The sequence below is a fragment of the Telmatherina bonti genome (genome assembly GCF_933228915.1).
Source record: "Telmatherina bonti genome assembly, chromosome: 2".
NCBI lineage: Eukaryota > Metazoa > Chordata > Actinopteri > Atheriniformes > Telmatherinidae > Telmatherina > Telmatherina bonti.
In genome coordinates, this window is record NC_136620.1 from 11,771,268 (window position 1) to 11,790,781 (window position 19,514).

General features: G+C 40.6%; 1 protein-coding gene across 1 annotated transcript in view; it reads left to right on the forward strand.

The window, feature by feature from the left end:
- kiaa1549la (KIAA1549-like a) overlaps nt 1–19,514 on the forward strand; it is a gene marked incomplete at both ends in the record, with an annotated part of 161,564 nt that overhangs the window by 75,459 nt on the left and 66,591 nt on the right. Inside the window, 4 exons of the mRNA XM_079249890.1 lie at nt 1,202–1,335; nt 2,161–2,329; nt 15,517–15,576; nt 16,282–16,442. Coding sequence (XP_079106016.1) covers nt 1,202–1,335; nt 2,161–2,329; nt 15,517–15,576; nt 16,282–16,442 — 524 coding nt within the window. The remainder of the gene's footprint in view (nt 1–1,201; nt 1,336–2,160; nt 2,330–15,516; nt 15,577–16,281; nt 16,443–19,514) is intronic.

The window sequence follows — 19,514 nt, forward strand, 5'->3', positions numbered from 1 at the left end:
TAACATTTTTAGTGTAACAGCTGGTCTTTTTTTTCTCTTCTGTAAACATTTATTCACCTTACACGCCACATCCTTTCACTTCAGAAGTGGACAAATCTGAATTTCTGGCTTTTTTCTAATGGAGGGCTGCCAGAAATGTTAGCTTTTACTGTCAGACATGTCATATTCCTGTAAATAATCGTCGGTAGACGAGATGTCTGCAGGTTATCTGCTGTGGAACGTTCCTGGTTATGTCAGAGTACACAAAGCATTGTGGAAAAGTAGGTGTTGCTCCAGAACGACGTTTGCAGAGACTGTTGTGAAACCTCATAATCTAGTCTGGTCTTCGCTCAGTTCAACGTTCATGGAAAAACGAATGCGTTCTGTTGAACTCATTCATACACAGCACTGCTGACTGCATGTACAGGTTCAGGTTCTCCTCTGAACGATCAAGTGTTTTTCTCTCTTTGGCCGCTCATCGGGTCCCAAAAACATTAAACTAGGTTTTCAGGAGCCAGATTACTTTCAAATATTTCTTGTTACATCACGTATTTTCTCCCAGAAACATTTAATAACATAGCAGTTCCACATGATAATATTTGCGTTTGTATTTTCCCCAGCAGGTCAGGTTGGCATGTTTATGGTGAGGTCTTGTTGAGGTGTGATGAGGTGTCTTATCAGACTTATTCCTCCAGCTCTGTCAGCTGCTACATTTCCACTAATAAGCCCATGTTGCTTTCCACTCTTCTTATAGAGTTCCTCCCTCCTTTTCCCACTTTTTAAATGATATACAGGGTTGAACATGTTGTGTTTTCGTGTCTCTGAGCCTTTAGATGGGGGATAAAACCTCTATCTGCCCTTTAATACAGGTGTAGCAGCTGTTTGGTTGATTCTGATATACATTTTATCTCGTTACTGACAAAACGTCTTATCTGAAAGTAACGATAGAAATCCTGACTAGATATTTTTCTTTAATCCTTTCAAACAAACTAATCTACCTTCCTTTATTATCTTACAAAGCGCTACCAATCCTTTATAGGTCCAATCTTTTAATCTGGTATCTGATTTATTTGGAACAAACTGTGTCTCAAACACGCCACTTAAGGATTACTGTGTGATTAAATCAGACTGGAGGCCGAATCACAAACCCAAATTTTGGTAAACTTGTACATGAGAATCAGTGTAAATAATGTGAGCTCTTCCTCTCGCGTCTGATTTCCAGTGCTGAGGTTCGTGGGGCCGACAGACAACATCTACTCCTGCAGTTTTGTGCAGATGTTGGAACAGAGGCTGGAAAATGCCTTTGAGGAGGCTCAGGACAAAGTGCTGGAGACCTACAACAGACTCACTGTGGAGGTATTACACCAGTTCATGCTGGATATTCTTATTGTGAAATACAGACAGACAAATATGTGATTTTTGTATGCGACATGCTAATCAGGCCAGCATGAATAATGTAAAGTTCCAGGTATAATTCTGCTTCCCACAACAGTACAGCTGCTTCTGCACTCACACTGCTGCTGTTTCTTTCACACAGGCTCTACATTTCCATTGTGACCAGTTCTGAACCAGCCTGACGGCTTGTATCCATAGATACGACTGAAGCTCAGTCATCTTTTGAACAGTTTTATTCTTTCTCTCACGAATCTTCCTTTTAGCTTTTATTTAGCCTCTGTCAGACTGTCAAGGTTCTTTCATGACTACAGGATATATTCCATCCATGCACAAAGTCACAACCATGAAGCAGGTCTCAGCAAGCACACACAAGCACAGGGTTCATTCATAATTAAACTTTTTGAAACATTAAGGCAAAGGAGAGTTCAGGAGGGATGCAGTGGTAATTCTTACTGTCTTGCATCATCACGCATTTTACTACTGTGACTCAGTTTGGTTACTTTCAGAGCATCAAACCAATCTTATTATAGAGGGAATAAAACCATGTTCATTCAGGAGTCATACTGTGTCTGGAGTTTGGTACTGCATCCTTCATGTGCGTCTTAGACACTATGCGTGACAGCTTTAGATGTTCCTGTATGAATGCTTGAATTATGAATCTAGACTGCCTGTTTGTGTTTCCTTTAGGAAAAAAACAAACAAACAACTAAATTCATTCTGATGCTGCACATATGAGTGCTGAGTAACCTTTGTGGTGGGCTGATTGATTGACACGCTTGTCCTCAGATCCAGAGCGTGTCTCAGGAGCCAGGCTCTCCTTCAGTCGATTTGGTGTATGTGGTGAAAAACCAGGACGCCATTCTTAACGGGACGATTTCCAGCGGGCTCCTCAACCAGCTGACTGCAGAGCTGGTGGGATACTTCCTGTTCTACCCTCCCCTGGTCATCGCTGAGCGTAAGTGCAGCTTTAATTCATCTCAACCAGGTTAAACAGAAAGTTAATTGGGCCACATTTTAACACAGAGCTGATTGTCTGATCGATTTTAGGTCGAGGTTGATTTTTGACTGACTGGGATGAATGTTGAGCGTTAAACCAGTGTGAAACTGGAAGAACAAACTTTAATTTGCTGAGCTCATACAAAGTAAGAACCACATACTACAAGCCTAAAGCCTTATGCTCACGGCAGTGTCAGTTATAGATCAGTGCTGTGTGGGTTTGACAAATGGGTTCAAAGCAGCGGTCTGCAACCTGTGACTCACATATTTATAAACACATTATTATAAACACATATTTTCAAATATACTTTCTTTTTTTTGGCTGTGTTCCCATTTTTCATGGACTCAATCAACTGAGTTTCCACAACACAACACTAGACTGGAAACTTTGGGCTGATTTTGTTTTATTTAAATAATATTTTTTACGTAATTTTCCAAAAACATCTATGTCCCATTGAGAAATATGTAACTTATTTTTGCAAAAATTTAATGTTTTTCTTTATTTTAAAACCTAAAATCAAAATAAACTTTTCTTAAAAAATAGCAATTTGTAAAGGTTGCAGACTCATGTTTTAAAGCAGCTAGTTATGTATGATAGTGACTATTATGTGTTTGACCAAGCCAAAGTGGTCCAGCTGTACAGATCAAACATTTAATCTAACCAGGAGTGATTAAAGAAGGTTTTAATGTTTATATTTAATGATGATGTTTGTATGACCACCAAAGGTCAGATGAGTCCAGACAAGCAAACTCAGACTCTAAACTCACGTGGCCTCACCTTGTCACTGTAACATGGCGAAGCATTTTAATTATAGTCTGAGCTGCTGAAGCGCTGCTTGTTCCTGCTGCTCAACTAAAAGCCCCAATTTAGCTTCTATTAGAGGAAGGTTTTTTACTAGAAAGGTTAAAAAAAACCATTTGTTTTCCTGATGCTTACAGGAAAATATTGTTATTATGTGAATGTTCCCTACACGGTCTAGTGTAAAAGACTGATACATTTCAGGGAAGGCATAGGTTGGACCATGAAAGCCGTAAAAAAGGTAAGAAGCTATTTTTAAGCTGAAGTTTTGAGAGTGAAACAAACCTTTATCGTCTCACTGTAAATGAATTAATTTAAACATTTATTAAGTAATGACTATTTAGATATAAGATTTAGGGAAAGTCAGTAAAGGAGGAGTAAAATACAAGCAGTTCTTGACTTACGTTGTTTCGACTTTACAATGCTCGTTAAATATATGTAAATAAATAAAAAAAAAAAAGTAAGTTTTGAAGTTACGAGGTTCCATATAAGCTCTTACAACATGTGATGCAGAGGCTGAGATGACACATCAGTGCTTGTATATTTATTTTATTTCAAGTGAAATGTCAAGTTTAATTGCCTGTATTGTTTTTTCAATAATATGATGTATAATACGTGTATTTAGATGGTTATTTAGTGATTAAAGGGGTATTTAGGGGGTATTTAAGGGTAAAAATCTGACTTGCATGGAATTTCGAGTTACACAGCAGCGTAGGAATGGAACTTGTTCATTAACCAAGGAATGCTTATAATATTTTATTCCATTGTAGACCCTAGTTGTGATATTTTCCTGAACCTAACCAAGCAGTTTTGTGCCTGAACATAACGAACAAAGAAACTCTGAAAGTCAAAGTTAGCTTAAGAGTGATCTGAAACGGGACCATGGATGTTTATCTCAGATCTGGCTGTGATGCTGCTGTGATCAGCTGGTTTCAACTAAACTAAAACTTTATTGATCATCATATTAACGTCCTATCAGCAGCGATACACGCCACGTTTCAGTGTGTGCAGAAAACCAGACTTTTCATCTTTATTTATGCTTTCGCAGTAGGAGATGACTTTAAGCTTAAGGTTACATCTGGCCGATTTTACTTTTTGAGTCAAATAGGTCAAAGATTGCAGGAAGATTCACACAAGCTTCCACAAGAAGTGCGCAGACAGAAAGTCGGGGATGTGAATTCACACACTCTTGCCATGATGCAGCAGTTCAGCAACACACACACACGCACTACATAACCAGCATGACACTCGCCTTATTCTATAGTATTTGCAACAAAAAACTCACTTAATGTTTATGAGAAGCAAATAGACTCCATTTATGGCAAAAAAATTAATTTAAATGTGACACAGCTGTAAATCAGTTTATACATTACATACTTTGTTGTTCGGCTCTGGGACGGTGTCTTCAGCCGCAAAATGAAATGCGTTTTAGTCGAGTCATTTATTTATTCTGCCTAATGAGAAACGTGGTTAACAGAGAGATGCTGAGGGAAAACGTTACACCACACAATAAAATCTCCACTCACACACACACGCACACACACACACACACACACACACACACACACACACACACACACACACACACACACACACACACACACACACACACACACACACCGGACATGATTTTCCAATAAAACTACCAAAGAAAAAAATACTAAAAAGAAGAATGAAAACACTGAAATAGAAAAAAGAAAAAGAAAAAAAAACAAGCAGAAAAAAAATAATGATAATAATGAGTGGAATAAAATCTTTGCACAAAATATGTTTATTAAAGAAAACCATAAAAATGTTGCTACATATGTAACAAATAAGTTCTTTTATTTTATTGTTCTTCACATTTTCATGCAGGTGATTTTTGTTTCATTTGCTTGGTTTAATAAAGTCCTTGAAATTATTTTGTGATACATTCTATTAGAAAAATAATATCTACAAAAGTCACAGAGTGGATTCTTTTGTGGTGCTGTGGACATGCTGGAAGTGCAAGCACCAAAAACAAACTTTGACTTCCTTCCGCTGTGATCACAGAAAGATTGTCTCAAAAGCTGGACTAGCTTGTCCAGGTTACACGTCTTCACACCTGCTGCAGCTCTTTCTCTCTTACTTTCATCATGGACGGCATATTGGGTTGACCTTGCCTCGCCTTTTGTAGCAAAACACTGAAGCTGATCCTTTTAAATCAACATGTAAACACACCCAGAATGGCCTGATCCATGTTAAATGCAGTCTAGTCAAACAATTAGTGTCCATCCGGGATGCTCTGCACTCACTGGTTTGATGCCCTTCCAAACCATTTTCTCAGAGGCAAAGCCAGATCGTCATGATGCATTCCCAGTAATGTAGAGCTGGCTGGAAGTGGAAATTAAATGAGGAATTTATCTTTGGAAGAAAGTTCAATAAACATTGCACATAAAAAAAAAAAAACCAAAAAAAAAACCAAGCAAAGTGCAGGTGGATGCTGCCGTAACACTTTAACTTCATTAATCGATTCACCCTTTGAGACCGCAAAAAGCATCGTGCTCGGCTGCAGAGTGGCATTTAGGAGAGCCAAAGTGCATCTGAAAACATGACAGCGTTGACATTATACTGACCCGGCTTCATGTCGTCCCCATCTGGGATATTTTAACTCATTCTGGCAAAACCGAAATGCTCCCCATGACCTTTGGTGTCAGTTTAGCTTAAAAAAAACGTCTTTTTAAATGTTGAAATGGTTGCCAGAATTTTCATCAAATAAGTCTAAAGTATGTCCACCAGTTTACCACCAAGCTTCCATCCTTTTTTTGCCCTTTTTTGCCAACTATTTCCCCAAGGTAAAAGCGCCCCAACAGACTTGGATGCGTTATACATGCTGCAAAAGAATCTGCTAATGTGCAACAAACAGAAAGTAGGGTTTTACATTTTCTCTTTACTTCAGCGTTCCCTCCGGCTGGAAAGGATAAAACCTGGATAAACACTGAGCCCACGTTTGAGTTGTAAACTTTCCAGCATCAAAAGAGGAATGAATCTCAGGTTGTTTTTTGCTGTTGGAGGCAGAAGCTGGAAGCAGAAAGAGCTGCGAGCAGCGAGGGGCATCAGTACCGACACAAGATGAACAAAGAGATGACAGAAAAGGAGACTCCTGAATCCAGTTTCATGGTCTTAACTGGGATATCGCTGCCATTTGTTTTCTTCCCACTATAACTGGACTCCAAGAAAAATCCAGTCTTTTTACACTAATATTTTTTTTGTTACATAACAGCGCCTTTGTGCGGGAATCTGCTTCTGGCTGAGACTGACTTACAACCAATTGCTTCGGTGCCTCCAAGAATGTTGACTCCATCGAGTCCACTGCAGGGCAATGCATGATTCATGACTTAGCATATGTTTGGCCTACTTCTCAAGAGAGGGAATTCAAAACTACTTGATATTGTGTAAGTAGAGAAGACGGCACTTCTTTTTTTTTTATATCAAATGAAGAAGTGTGACATTTCATAAAGAGGAAATAAGGACAAAAAACACACCTGTCTTTTCTGTGCTGTGTGTCTGGTTGTGTAAATCTTTAGCTGACCAAAATGTGAAAGATGCAGCTCCTTTCTTCCCTGTACTGATTTTATTTTGATTCTCTGTCACGTCGTTGATCAATTTCACTTTCAAGTCAGCAGGTCACTGTGTTGGAGGTGTCTTAAAAACACAAAAGGACAAAGTAGGGATTAAAGTTAGGTTTAAAGTCATGCCAACAGATACAAAAATAAGATGTTTATTCTAAGGTTTTATTAATCGCAATGTTTGAAGACAAAAAGAGAAAAGTAATCTGGTTCTTCTCAGATCTTAACATTACGCAGCAACACTTTTCACTGTGTTTTTATTTAGATATTAGGAGTAACATAATTGAGAAGCAGTGTGTGAACAGCTCAGTGAAACCTCAGGATTTAGTAGCGAGTGGAGGAATTTACAACGTAACTTTAGGTATTTGAAGCTTTGATCATTTCTAAAGTTTTCTGCAGCGTGTCGGTCTGAAGTGTGACTGGACCATTGCAGCACCTTTATTTGTTTCTTCTTTAGTCATCCTTGTGTGGATCTGCTGCTGTGTTTGGGATTATTTATTCTGTTACACGATCTAGTTTAAGCCAAGCTGTAGCAACCAAAAGATGGACTTACATGTGACTCCAAGTGTCCAGGTTCTGTAGCTACAGACAAGCCCAAATCACCAACAGTGAGGTGTTTCTGCAGATATGTTCTGGTCTTTTCCCCAAACAAGCTGCTGTGTGTTAGAACCACACATCTCCGCTTCGGTAATCAGTTTAGAAATCTTGTGTTTTGTTCTCATGCAGCTTTGTAAATCTGTGTTGTGCAGCCATGTTACTTTTAGGGCACATTCACATCAGCCTTTTTATTCAAACCCGAGTCTGCTTGCTTGGAAAGTCCACTTCGTTTAGGGAAATGTAAATCCACCAAACAAATTCTGATTCAGACCAAAGAAGCGGACTCGGTCGCCCTACAAACACAGGTCTTGGCGCGTTTCAAGCGGACAAAATACAGGAAGCAGACCAGAAAAAAAGGTCACTTCCTTCATTTGCTGTAGCATTGCATTGTGGATAAATACATAGCGATGGAGTTAAGATTCCTCTGCCTCGTCTGTTGTTCAGACTGCGCCCATTGTTACAGTGTATTTCTGCAGTATACTTGCATAGGACAAAAGAAAAAAAAACCCTAAACAGCAATAGATTCGTCTCCATGTTTAACTAACGACAGAATTTTCTTCTTCAGGCGGGTCTTGTCCTCTCTTTTGCGAAATACTAGTGCAGCGCCTCCTTTGGTGGGAATGGGGATATATTATTGTAAAGGTTTGGCGCAGCATGAACACGATCTCGTTCTACATGGATACACGGCCCAACAGACCGAGTCTAGCGGACTATCCTGATGTGAATGCACCCTTATAGAGGAGAGATTTTCACCTGCAGCCCTTCCAAAAATTCTTTTACTTGGTCATGAATGAAACATTTAACTGAGGGCTAGCGAGTCGGAGATGCTCTTAGGTCTGTCGCAGGTTTTCTGATCACTGCACCGTCTGGCTTTGCCGTCAGCTTGCTGGGAAGACTGCCATGCTGTCCCCTTCTCATCACTCCGGTCCTACGAGAGTCACAACCCAGCAAGGTTTCCTGCTTCAACACACCTGAATCAGATCAAATGGATCCAACAGCCTATCAGATTCTGCACATTGACTTGAGTCAGGTGTGTTGGAGCAGGAAACATGGAAAACCTGTTGGATTGCGGCTCTTGTAGAACCAGAACGAGTAACCCTCCTGCAGAATTGATTCAAAATGTCCTCGTCATAGCTCCCAGATCAGCAGCACCAGCTACTTCTGGTGTTTTTCTAACTTGGCATTGTGTTAACACACACCTGAGTCAGCAGAGAAAACGTTCAGATGTCCTAATAGATAAAAACTTAGAAAAGAAGTTAGGATTTCCAAAATGTGAGCATTTCTGACCCACCTATCGGCACAGTTAACTGTGATAAAAGGTGTTTGTTTTTTTTTATCTGTGATGAAATATAATGTCACAGCCGCTTAAGGAAAAGAATCGATGCTCGCTTGTGCAACAGCCTCTGTCCGTTTGCCAACGTTATTCGCCACAGGCTGCAGGGCACGGGGGACCGAGAGACGCTGTGGCATCAAACATCAAAAAGTGTTTGATGTGTCAAGCAAGTGTGTGATGTTCAGCTCATTAGGAAGTTACTCCTCCAAGTGGCCAAAAATAACTGATTTATTTTCCTTTAAGGTCGTTCAGATACATAATCAGGACACGACTCTGGTGCTGGATGCATAACAGGCAGGAAGGAGAAAGTCTGGTTTATACCAAGCCAACTTCGAGGTGATACTCTCACTTGTTTAATATTATTGTTTTACAGATGAGCTTAACACACCGACTAACATAATTAGTTAAACATTAATTAAACACAATCCCTGTTACAGTTTTCTGGTTTTCATTTTTTTCCTAACATTTAAAAAGTTAATGACCTCAGACCCCATAGCTGAGCCAAACGAGCTGTTTGTATTCCAAACCTTCTCTTAGTGCCATCTGTGAGCTTTTAAAAGGGCAAACAGCTGTACAGCTCCTATCGTCTGAATCCCGCCACGGGCAATCGGTTGTCCATGTCCCCCTGAATGAGCTAATTTTAGCCCGGTGAGATTAGATTAGGATCTATTTGTGCAAGCTCTCAACACCCAACGGGCTGAAACATCACACTTCACTTGGTCCCATCCAAACTCACTTGGCATCACCACGGAAACGCTGCCTATTCTCCTAAAATCACACTCTGTTTTTGTTTTATTTCTTCACAACAAAACAGCAAAACAATTATTATAAAATCAGATGTGAAGGGATCAACTTCTCAGAATGCCTGTAGAAATGATCACAGACACACGAGGAAAGTTATCAGTTCACACATGCACAAGGAAAACAAATGAACTACAGTTATTATAGAATAAATGTTTACGATCATTTTTATCCCACTATTGATCATCAGTGTCTGTTTACATGCTGAAAACTCAGACACTGACATGGACTGCATCTTGTTATGTTAACAGAGGGTTCATGTGCAATCAATTTTCCCATTTTCCTTTCTTTGGGTGCAGCAAAAAAAAAAAAAAAAAAAAAAAAAAAAAAAATCAAGGCAAAACACTGAAATCTTATTCTCTTTACAGCTGCAACAGCATTGATTGATCATTTTACGTAGCTAGAGGGACTTGCAGGTCTTCTTCTGCCAGTGTTTACCTGGAGGTCCTTAAGACATCATAAGAACCCTTATCTTATATTAATATTAATCCATTTCCACCACATTTGCATGAGATTAATCACATCATCAGGATAATCTCACATGAGACGTGTTTAATTAGGTTTCACATTATTAATCAATAAGTGGTTCTTGTGACAGCATGATACGCTACATATAGATCCACAAATCCTTACTTTGGAAGTTTAGATTAGTCATTTGTCCTAAGATTTGCCCCAGCGGGGGCGGTCTAGTTGTCTGCTGCGTGCATCCTGGTCGAGCATGCCTGGTGTTTATGTGCAGGAACTGGCACTACTGAAAGTAATCAATGCTGCAGCAGAGTCTGACTTGAGACATTCTGTCATGCTAATATAACCGAAATGACAGTCCATGTGTTGCCTGGAACATGTCAGAATGATGGTTAATGTACTGTTACTGTGGTTAACATTTTACCATCATGTACGCGTACCATATGGCTGATAAGTGTGTGTGAAACACTTACTGTTCACATTTACAGCATCTAAATGCAGCCAGGTTTCAAGTGAAGCTTTTACATTTGCATCATCATTTTTTTTTTTTTATTTCTATTATCAGGCAGCAAAATTACCCTGCAATAAAGACTGACATGAGCAGAAATGAATGGATTTTTAATCAGGCTGTTTTAAAGTTTGTGATGATCTAATGAACAGGAAAGTGTTGCCATATATCAGATTAATCAGATTATTGTCCAGTAAAACTAAACTGGCCTGTGATGGACTCTTTCTTTGTAGGAGAAGTTAGAGTGAGCTGAACAACATCCACCATCCAGGCTCGCGCTGGTTTAACACTGCTGGTTTTGGAAGTCAACCCACATTTTTCTTCTCTTGTCACATTTTCAGCAAATTAGCACAGAAGCTTATGTTTTGCATGTCAAATAGTTTAATTCTGATTAAACGCTTTGCAGCATGAAAACATTGAACATTTTCACTCTTACGCCTTTAGTTCGTGCCCAGGCAAATGTTTATAAATCTCTGATCAGAATGACGTCAGTCTTCAGTCAAAGCTGATCTGAATACAAATAAAACCTGATTATAACAGATCCAGTTTCCTCCAGTTGGGGTCTTTAAAAGCGGCGTTTTTATTCTGATTGGTCCAGAGCTCATGGCATGTAGTCTTAAGACTGGCATGTCCAGCTCTGGTTCTCGAATGCTACCATCCTGCAGGTTTCCCTGACTCAAACTAATCAGGCATTGTCCAGAACTTTATTGGCTGTTGGATCCATTTGATGTGAGCCTGGTATATTGGAGCAGGAATACATGGAAAACCTGTAGCACAGCGGCCATCAGGACCGACTCTGGACACCCCTGTCCAAATGGGACAAATTTCAGGTGGATTTTGCTGCCTGATAACCCAAAAAAATGTGAATGGAAGAACTTTTCTGTCAACTGACTGCATTCAAATGCAGCGTATCCAGTAAACAATCAGTGACAGTTTAAGTACAAACAGAACTAAATTTGCCAACCTGTGATCTGTATACCGCCTGCACTGGCTGAAATGCTGACACACAGTAAATCTCTTCATCATCATCACTAGGCTGAGGTTTGACTCTTAAAATCAGCAAAGACTTACATTTTCACATCCTCATCATCAAAACGATAAATCATTCAGGAAATACTGAGAGTTGCAGGCTTCATGAAGCTTTTCGTATGCTGCATTCAGACTCGCTACAGTTGTGCTGCACAGCTTTAACGGATGTAAAGAGCTTGGAAAGCCTTTAAAACACGGTGTTGTTTCTGATTATAGCCAGGAGCATCCGATACTTTTCTCAATCTAAACACAATAAAGACAGAAAAAGACAAAAATCAACACTTAGATTATTCGGATTTAAATGCCACTCATAGTCAGAGCCTGAGATGTGATAAAAATCTTTCCTCTGAGCAGCATGTCGTTACCATGACCACAAACATCGTAGTTGGCTCCATCCGATCCCTTATCGTTACAGAATTCCCTGGAGCACATGATGTGTAATAATCCACTGTTTACTCTGCTGTTTGAGTAACGCTTGCTAATGTAACCATGTTAGGAAATTATCAAGGCTTTTTCAAAGATGAAAGGAAATATTAATTCAATTTCAATTCAATTCAACTTTATTTATATAGCATCAAATCATGGCAATGCCATCTCAAGACGCTTTACAGACAGGAAAAAATCGTAATGAAAGCCAATTCATAACAGCCTATAAAGAAACCGACTCAATCTCCCATCCTGAGCGAGCACACTGGGGACAGTGGGAAGGAAAAAACTCCCTTTTAACAGGAAGGAAACCTCCGGCAGAACCCGGCTCGAGGACAGGCAGCCATCTGCCTCTGCTGTGTGGGGGGAAATGCTTTTTATCCACTCAGTCAACCTAAAGCTTTGGGTGGAAGAGCTGAAAATAAGCGGAGGAACCTGGAAACTGCTGAATTAACCCCGTTTCCTTTTATTTTTTTTGTTTTAACAATAGAATAAATATCCCTGCGATGGACTGGTGACCTGTCCAGGGTGTACCCTGCCTCTCACCTGCTTATTGCTGGGATACACTCCTGTTTCCTCACAACATTAATTGCACTAAGCAGTATAAAAAAAAATGAATGAATAAACTGCCTTTTGTAATCAGCTTCATCTTCTTTGATCACATTTCTTCATCTTTTTAAAAAAAATGTTTTTATTGTATTATTCAACCAGATCTTCCAGCAGCTGTGATGATAAAAAGAATAGAAACTCATCTACACGCTGAACAGGGAGAAGTCTGAACCTTCACACTTCAGTGCCTTTCTCAAGCGCTTATGTGAGCTTGTTTAACTTCGGAGAAGATGGAGGAGAAAGTAAATGTGCTTGTGCAGAGGACTGAGCAGGAAAAACACTGGCTGGTAGGAGCCGCTGCAGCCTGCCGGCTCACCGGAGACAGCTGCAGACAGATGTTGAAGCCGGGAAATAAGGGGGTGGGAGCGGGGGGAGTGTTGACTGCTGCATAGGACACAGAACGAGGTCGAACGGACTGCAGGCTTGATGATGTGTGTATAAGGACTGGAGACAGGTTTCGGGAAATGAAAAGGCAGACAGGCAAAATGGTAGAGAGAGAGTTCGGATAACGAGATAACGGGAAGAAAAAGGTCGACTTGGATACGTTAACAGAAACCTCGTAATGGCTGTGTGACTTTTGCTGCACACAAACATACAGCTGTCACATTCACCGTGCGCGGCTTCCAAGGCTTTTAATCAACTTAGCAATTAAGGATCTATTTTCCACGGTGTGAGGTTTCTGTTTCCAATTTCCATGTAAAAGCAGAATGTGTTGATGTGTGAAATATTGAGAATGCCACCGCTGGTTAATAAACTGCTCAAATATAACGGAGCGCTTGGCGGTGGAATAGAGCTTGTATTTCACAGGATCGAATGGTTATTTCTGACAACTTCATGGTAAATATGCAGTCGACGTTCTCCCAGCCTCAGTTCATTTCATGTTTACATTACAGAGTACAAACACAGAGCAGAGATATGTAATTTGGTGTTGCTGTAAAGCAACGCTACATAAATTTCCCAACATTAAAACTAGTTTAACTCGTTTAAAAACCCTGCAGATGTTCATTATGACCATCCCTGGAGACGCCGTTGACCTGAAGTGTCCTGAGGCGACTTTTTTCCTGCCTGCGGCACCATGTGACAGCTGTGTTTGGCTTAATGAAGCTTCGCCACACACCAGCAACTGGATGCAGGGTGTCAACACACTCGCCTGGCCGTCCTGAATGTGCACCATGACTGATTTATTACAGAAAGACAAGAAGACATTATCGAAGAGGAGTCAGCTGACTTTAACTGGCTGGAGAGAGGAGACATGATGAAACACAGATGCAGAATTAGGCGTTCTTACAGGACGCCAAAATCTGAAAATCTGCTCTAAAGAGAGGCTAAACAAGTCCAATGACCCAGTTCAGTAAAATAATCTACTTTTCTTATATTTCATTGTAAGTGTATTTATGTTGTGACAATTTACAAAATCAAATCATAATGAAAGAATTGTTAGAAGACATCCCAACCTGTTCAGTTCCATCCTGGACATGCACAGGGCAGCAGGTGACTGGAGAAACTCCCTTCTCATTGGCAGAAATATGAAGCAGAACCAGAGAGACTCTGGGAACATGTTGTACCAAAACTCTGCCAAAATGCTCATTTTGGAGATCTCACCTGACCTGTCTGCCCTAAAACATCCCGAATGTTGTCCTTTTGTCAGAGAAAGACGTTCTCATGATGTTTTATGACCTGATTGGACTTTAGAGCTTTAGCTCCATCATTCCAAATGGTCGTCAATATTCATCCACCGAGCGTTTATTTTTAGTCAAGCCTGTAACGCTTTCCGCTTGTTCTCCACCAGTAACACACATAATAATATTTACACATCTTTATATGTCCAAAATTATTCATGTATACCTTGTAACAACAGATAAATACTCATCTTATTATGGGTATGTACATTTTAATATGGATCTCCGACTTTACAGGATGAAAAGAATGAAGGATCAGTAGAAGATTTACGGAATTTACCAGCAGTCATCAGGTCTACTGCTTTAGGAGTTTCTTGTCTCGTTTAACCCTTTCACACTAAAAAAAAAGAGCAGAGAAAAATGTTTTTCTGTGTTTTTCTGTTTGTTTTGGACGAGAATAAACAGAAGATTTTTTTTTTTTTTTTTTTAACAAATGGTTGAGATGTTAAAAAGAGGAGGTTAATAGTAGTGTTTTAAAGAACACAAACCAGTTGGTAGAGATGCTCAGGCAGGTTTATTTCCACAGTTTTTAAAAGAAATTCATCAAAGTGACTGAAAATGAACCTCTACCAAATGGTAGAAAAGGACCTTAAAGGGTTAACATTTCAAACTGTGTTTCATAGAAACGTTTGTACGACTGAAAGGTCAGCCTTGGCTCATTGGCAGCCGGTGAAAGCTTCCCGTCATGCAGCTGAACATCATGTCGCTGCTCTGTATAAAAGCCCGAACATGAAGCTTTTATTTGTTTTTCAGAGTTCCTCTTCAGCTCCGTGATGTTACTTCACTCTTCTCAGGAAGGCTGCTTCTCATTTCGCATCTCGCCTCCCATGAGGTTCCAGAGCGAGGCTTTTCCTCCCTCAGTTCTTTCCATAATGCCATCAGACACACAGCCTGTCACTTGCAAAGATTAAATGAATATTTTAAGGAGTTTTCTTTCAAGCAGAGGCTAAAATGAGGCTTAATCAGTCTAAGTTGGACAAATCCGCCACATTATGCAGACATCTGCCAAACAGAGTTCAAATAGATGAAGAGAAAAGTCATGTAAAATCAGGCAGAGATGTTTGGAGAAATCGAAAAGAATCTGTTCGGATCAGATTCTGGAATATGCCAATTACTTCGGACAGATGCAGTTCATTTCTTTCTTTCAGGCGGTAAAGAGCTTCTAATTTTTAGGTGCCGCTATCAGGGAGGCGCATTAAACCCGGGCTGCCCTCCCAAATGAGATTTTAGTTGCTCTTTTATCTGCATTTACAGTAAATAAGGATTTTCTGTGACTGTAATTTTCTCTCTCCTTTTCTTTTTTCCATCTCCAGCCCTTGAATACCATAATCTCAACACATCCACAGCAACCAAGAACTACTGGGTGATAACAGGTAAAGTACTCGTGACACACACGCACATGGCTCTGCCAGATGATCAGCGGTAATCGAGCGCCGCATTGATTGAACAAAACAGCAGTTAGTTAAATGCCTGGCGCGTGCTGTTTTGCAATTCAGCAGAATAGTATTGACTTCACATTTTCCTTCCCTTCTTCCCTTCCTATCTTACCGTCTCCCCCTTCCTTCCTCCGCCCGCTGCATGCTTCCAGTCTCTTTAGCTGCCATGTCCCTGGGAAAACCTATTGATGTATAATTCACAGCTTCCTGACTGGGGCACAGGAAGAGATCACTTCACATCCCGTCACTGCTGGGTGTGTGTGTGTGTGTTTATGAAGGCTGTCCAGTACTCCGTTTTACTTACGGTCTTGAGTAACTGAAGCCACAGGAGCGAGATCGATCGGTCGCCCATTTGTGTGTTTTTGCCCAGGTAGAGTTTGGGTTTGTTTCTGAGTGACTGTGTGATCTGTAAGTTGCTCTGACTTCAGTAAGTGTTTCAGGCGCTGAAGCTTTTCCTTTGAACGGACAATCATTCATTCCTCTCCTCCGTCCCGGTCATCTCACATCTCTGGACTCTTCTATATCTACTCCTCCCCCTCTTCTCAACAATATCAATGCTGTCATATGTATTTATAGTCCATCCCTTCTTTGTCTGCCCAAATACTCTTTCTCCACTAAATCCCTCTGTGTCTTCTCTTGCAGTCATCCAGGATGTAGACAGCTCCTCCCTGGAGGCGAACTACCAGAGCTTTGCAAGTCTCATGGAGCAGCGGCTGGCTGAGCTCTTCCTGGTCGCCGGCCGGCAGGGCTCTCAGACGGCACGATCCCGGCGGGCCACCACCGTGGGCGGCTACACCGTACAGGTCAGGAGGACGGGGATTTTTACAACATTGTGTGTTGTCAAGACGATGAGACCCAGATATTAGGATGGTCTTACCAAGCCAGTTTGCACCTCAGTCATGGCAGCAGGCCTTTACAGCAGACCGATACAGTTTTCACTCCTTCACAAATCCGCTCTGGTTTAGTGGCGATCCTGTATTTCAGATCAGGTTTGTCGTATATTATGGTTGCAACGATTTTTATACTTTGCACAAGATGTTTTTGACCATCCACAGCAGGGGTTCAAAGGCCATCCTGCAGGTTTTAGTGTTTCCTGCTGCAACACACTTGAAGGAAAAGGTTCTCCAACAATTAATTGTAATCTTCTGCACCGTCCTGGTAAAAACTGATATGCGTCCGGTGCGTTGCAGCTGGAAAACAATGAAATCCTGACTCAGAAACACTGAAAGGATGGTAGCCTGGAGTTGGTGACCCCGGACCTTCAGAGACGTTTGCTGCAAATATGCAGCTTTGGGATCTAGTTGTAAGTGTGATGAGATTCACATCTTTGTAAGATGATCACAGTGGAATCTCCTCCTCTCATGAACTCAGGTCAAAATTCTTCTAACTCCTCTTCCTCTTCTCATATTTCGGGTCAAAGTCATGCTAAAATGGTTTCACAGACGTCCCAGCGTCACATGGTTGTAGCCCGGTCAGATTGTTTTATTACGTGCTGGGATGGAAGGTTTCAGGTCCCAAATGCAGAATTCACCAGCTGGAGTAAGAAAGATGTCCAAACTCAAAACCTTATTTCAAATAAAACAAACATAAAAAAGGTGCTGCCAAAGTAGAATAAAATAACCACATAACCCACACCTTATAAATGCCCTGAGAAAGCGCATGAATCTCTGACTGACGGAGGAAAGCAATGAGAAACATGGTGACAACAATGAGTCCATACAACAGGAAAGACGAAGGTCTGGCGATGAACAACGGAAACCAACCAAATAAAAACTTGCTCTGTGATAAGTGAGACTTCCTGGAGTGAAACAAAGGAACAGGTGCATTACAATGAAATGGATAGATAATCTCGTTAATACTGACAACATGCAGAAAAAAACTAAAGCAAAAGCAAAAAGCACACAAAACGTGCTAACCTTAGAAGCTAAGTGTGCATACACACCGGTGCTCCGCTTCGAACAAACCCTGGTCCACTTCCATGGATAGTAGAGTTCGTTTGGGGCAGTGTGAACGCTGATTCGCACCTTGGTGGGTTCACTTCCAAGTGTAATCTGTTTCAGTTTGCATGCAGTGTAAAAAAAAAACAAATGGACCTTCCAGTGAATCAAAGAGGAGAAGTTATGTAGATTGTAGCAAAACATTGACAGCTCGCTGCCACTCCTGATGCTCATTCTGGTTTAGGTTTATTACCAATGTGAAAACAATGCATCATTTTATTGTTCCGCTATTCTTTACTTGCAGTGAACAAGCCTTTTTCAGTCGTGACCATTAGATGAGCTGGATTTTATTCTTTTTATTTCTTGCTGAGTGATTATTTTTGGGAAAATTACACCATCTAGCAGTTGTAACTGTATTATTTGGTCTTCATGGGTAAATTGTAGTATCAGATCAAAACAAACATAAAGAAGGTGCAAAATACCCCGAAAATCTTGATGTGAATTCACCTGAACTGACATTAAAGTAACACTATATAATGAAGCAACCTTAAATCTATGTGATTCTGACAAGCTTTGATGGCACATTGACGTTTGTTATGCTTATATTGAGTATTTGTTGCCCTGCGGCGCCCCGAAGCTGAAAAAATGTACATGACAGCCTCCTTTTGCTTAATCGCAACGTGTCATACGACAAGCAACTGGATTTCAACTTACTGGCTGTTCTGAAAGTGCAACGTGACTTTTTCATCAAAGGACTCCTACAAGACATTATTAGAGAACGAGAGGGGAAAAATGTGACAAAGCAAGAGTCAGCTTTAGAACGACTTTCACTGCCTGGAGAGAGCTGAGAAAAGAGACAGGATGCAAAATGAATTTTTAGCTGGCCTTTGCTCGTAACATTGCTTTTAAACTCCCAAACAAACATAAACCTACAGACTCGTTTACTACCGCTGCTGTTTTTATATTGATTACTTACATGCATGATGACTGTTTAAACTGCAGTCCTGCTGTTTTGCTGTAATGAAATGGTTTCAACCCTCTTAGAGGCCCCTCTTCAGCTCTACAGTGAGGCTAAAGGAACAATGCTCTTTAAGCTCACCATCATTGCTTATGGATTGGGGATATTAACAGTTCTGAAAGCCCCCGTGGCTCCATTCTGACGCAGACTGCTTTCCATTAATCCAGTGGTAACTGAATGTGTCAATATCGCGTGTCAGTGACCCTCCTGGTGCTTTTCCAGAACATTATATAACATTAATGGGACATAGTTGGGTTTTGTAACATTTACAGATTAGTTATGTATATAGTTATATAACTTTTACCACGGTGGACATGCTTTAGACACAGCAGGTGGAAAGTTGAACGCAATGACTGTGGTTCATCTTAGCAGTCCAGACTGGATCTGTCCACTTCCACTGATTTGTCTGACATCTTGACACACGTCTGATACAGGTGTTTTGTTATTCTGCTTTAAAAAACCAACCGGTTCAGTGAGATCTGTGGGAGGGCCAACCATTAACCCATCAGTGTGATGGGTTTGAGTCATGTTGTTGTCAAGCTGTGCGCCGGTCTTCTGTGATTGAAAAATCAAATCCCCTCCCATGTGGAAATCAAATAGTGTGGAAGGCATTTATGTTGAGGCAATAAAAAGAGTCATAGTTTGTTATTATGCTCAAAATCCAGATCTAGCTCAATATGTTTGTATGAAGCTCAGTGGAAGTGAACAATATTTGCCAGACTATTTCTCTCTGGAGCATTATTGTGTAAATGCAACACCACATACCGCTCCAGTTTCTGGGGGGAAGCTTGGAAGGTGGTAAAAGCAGAGAGCTGAGATATTCTTAGAGCTAGTGCAGTAGTGGAGCAGTATATTCATAGATTGCTCTGCAAGAAAATTATTCTTGTATATTTTTAAAATATAATCCAGATGTTGAAAAG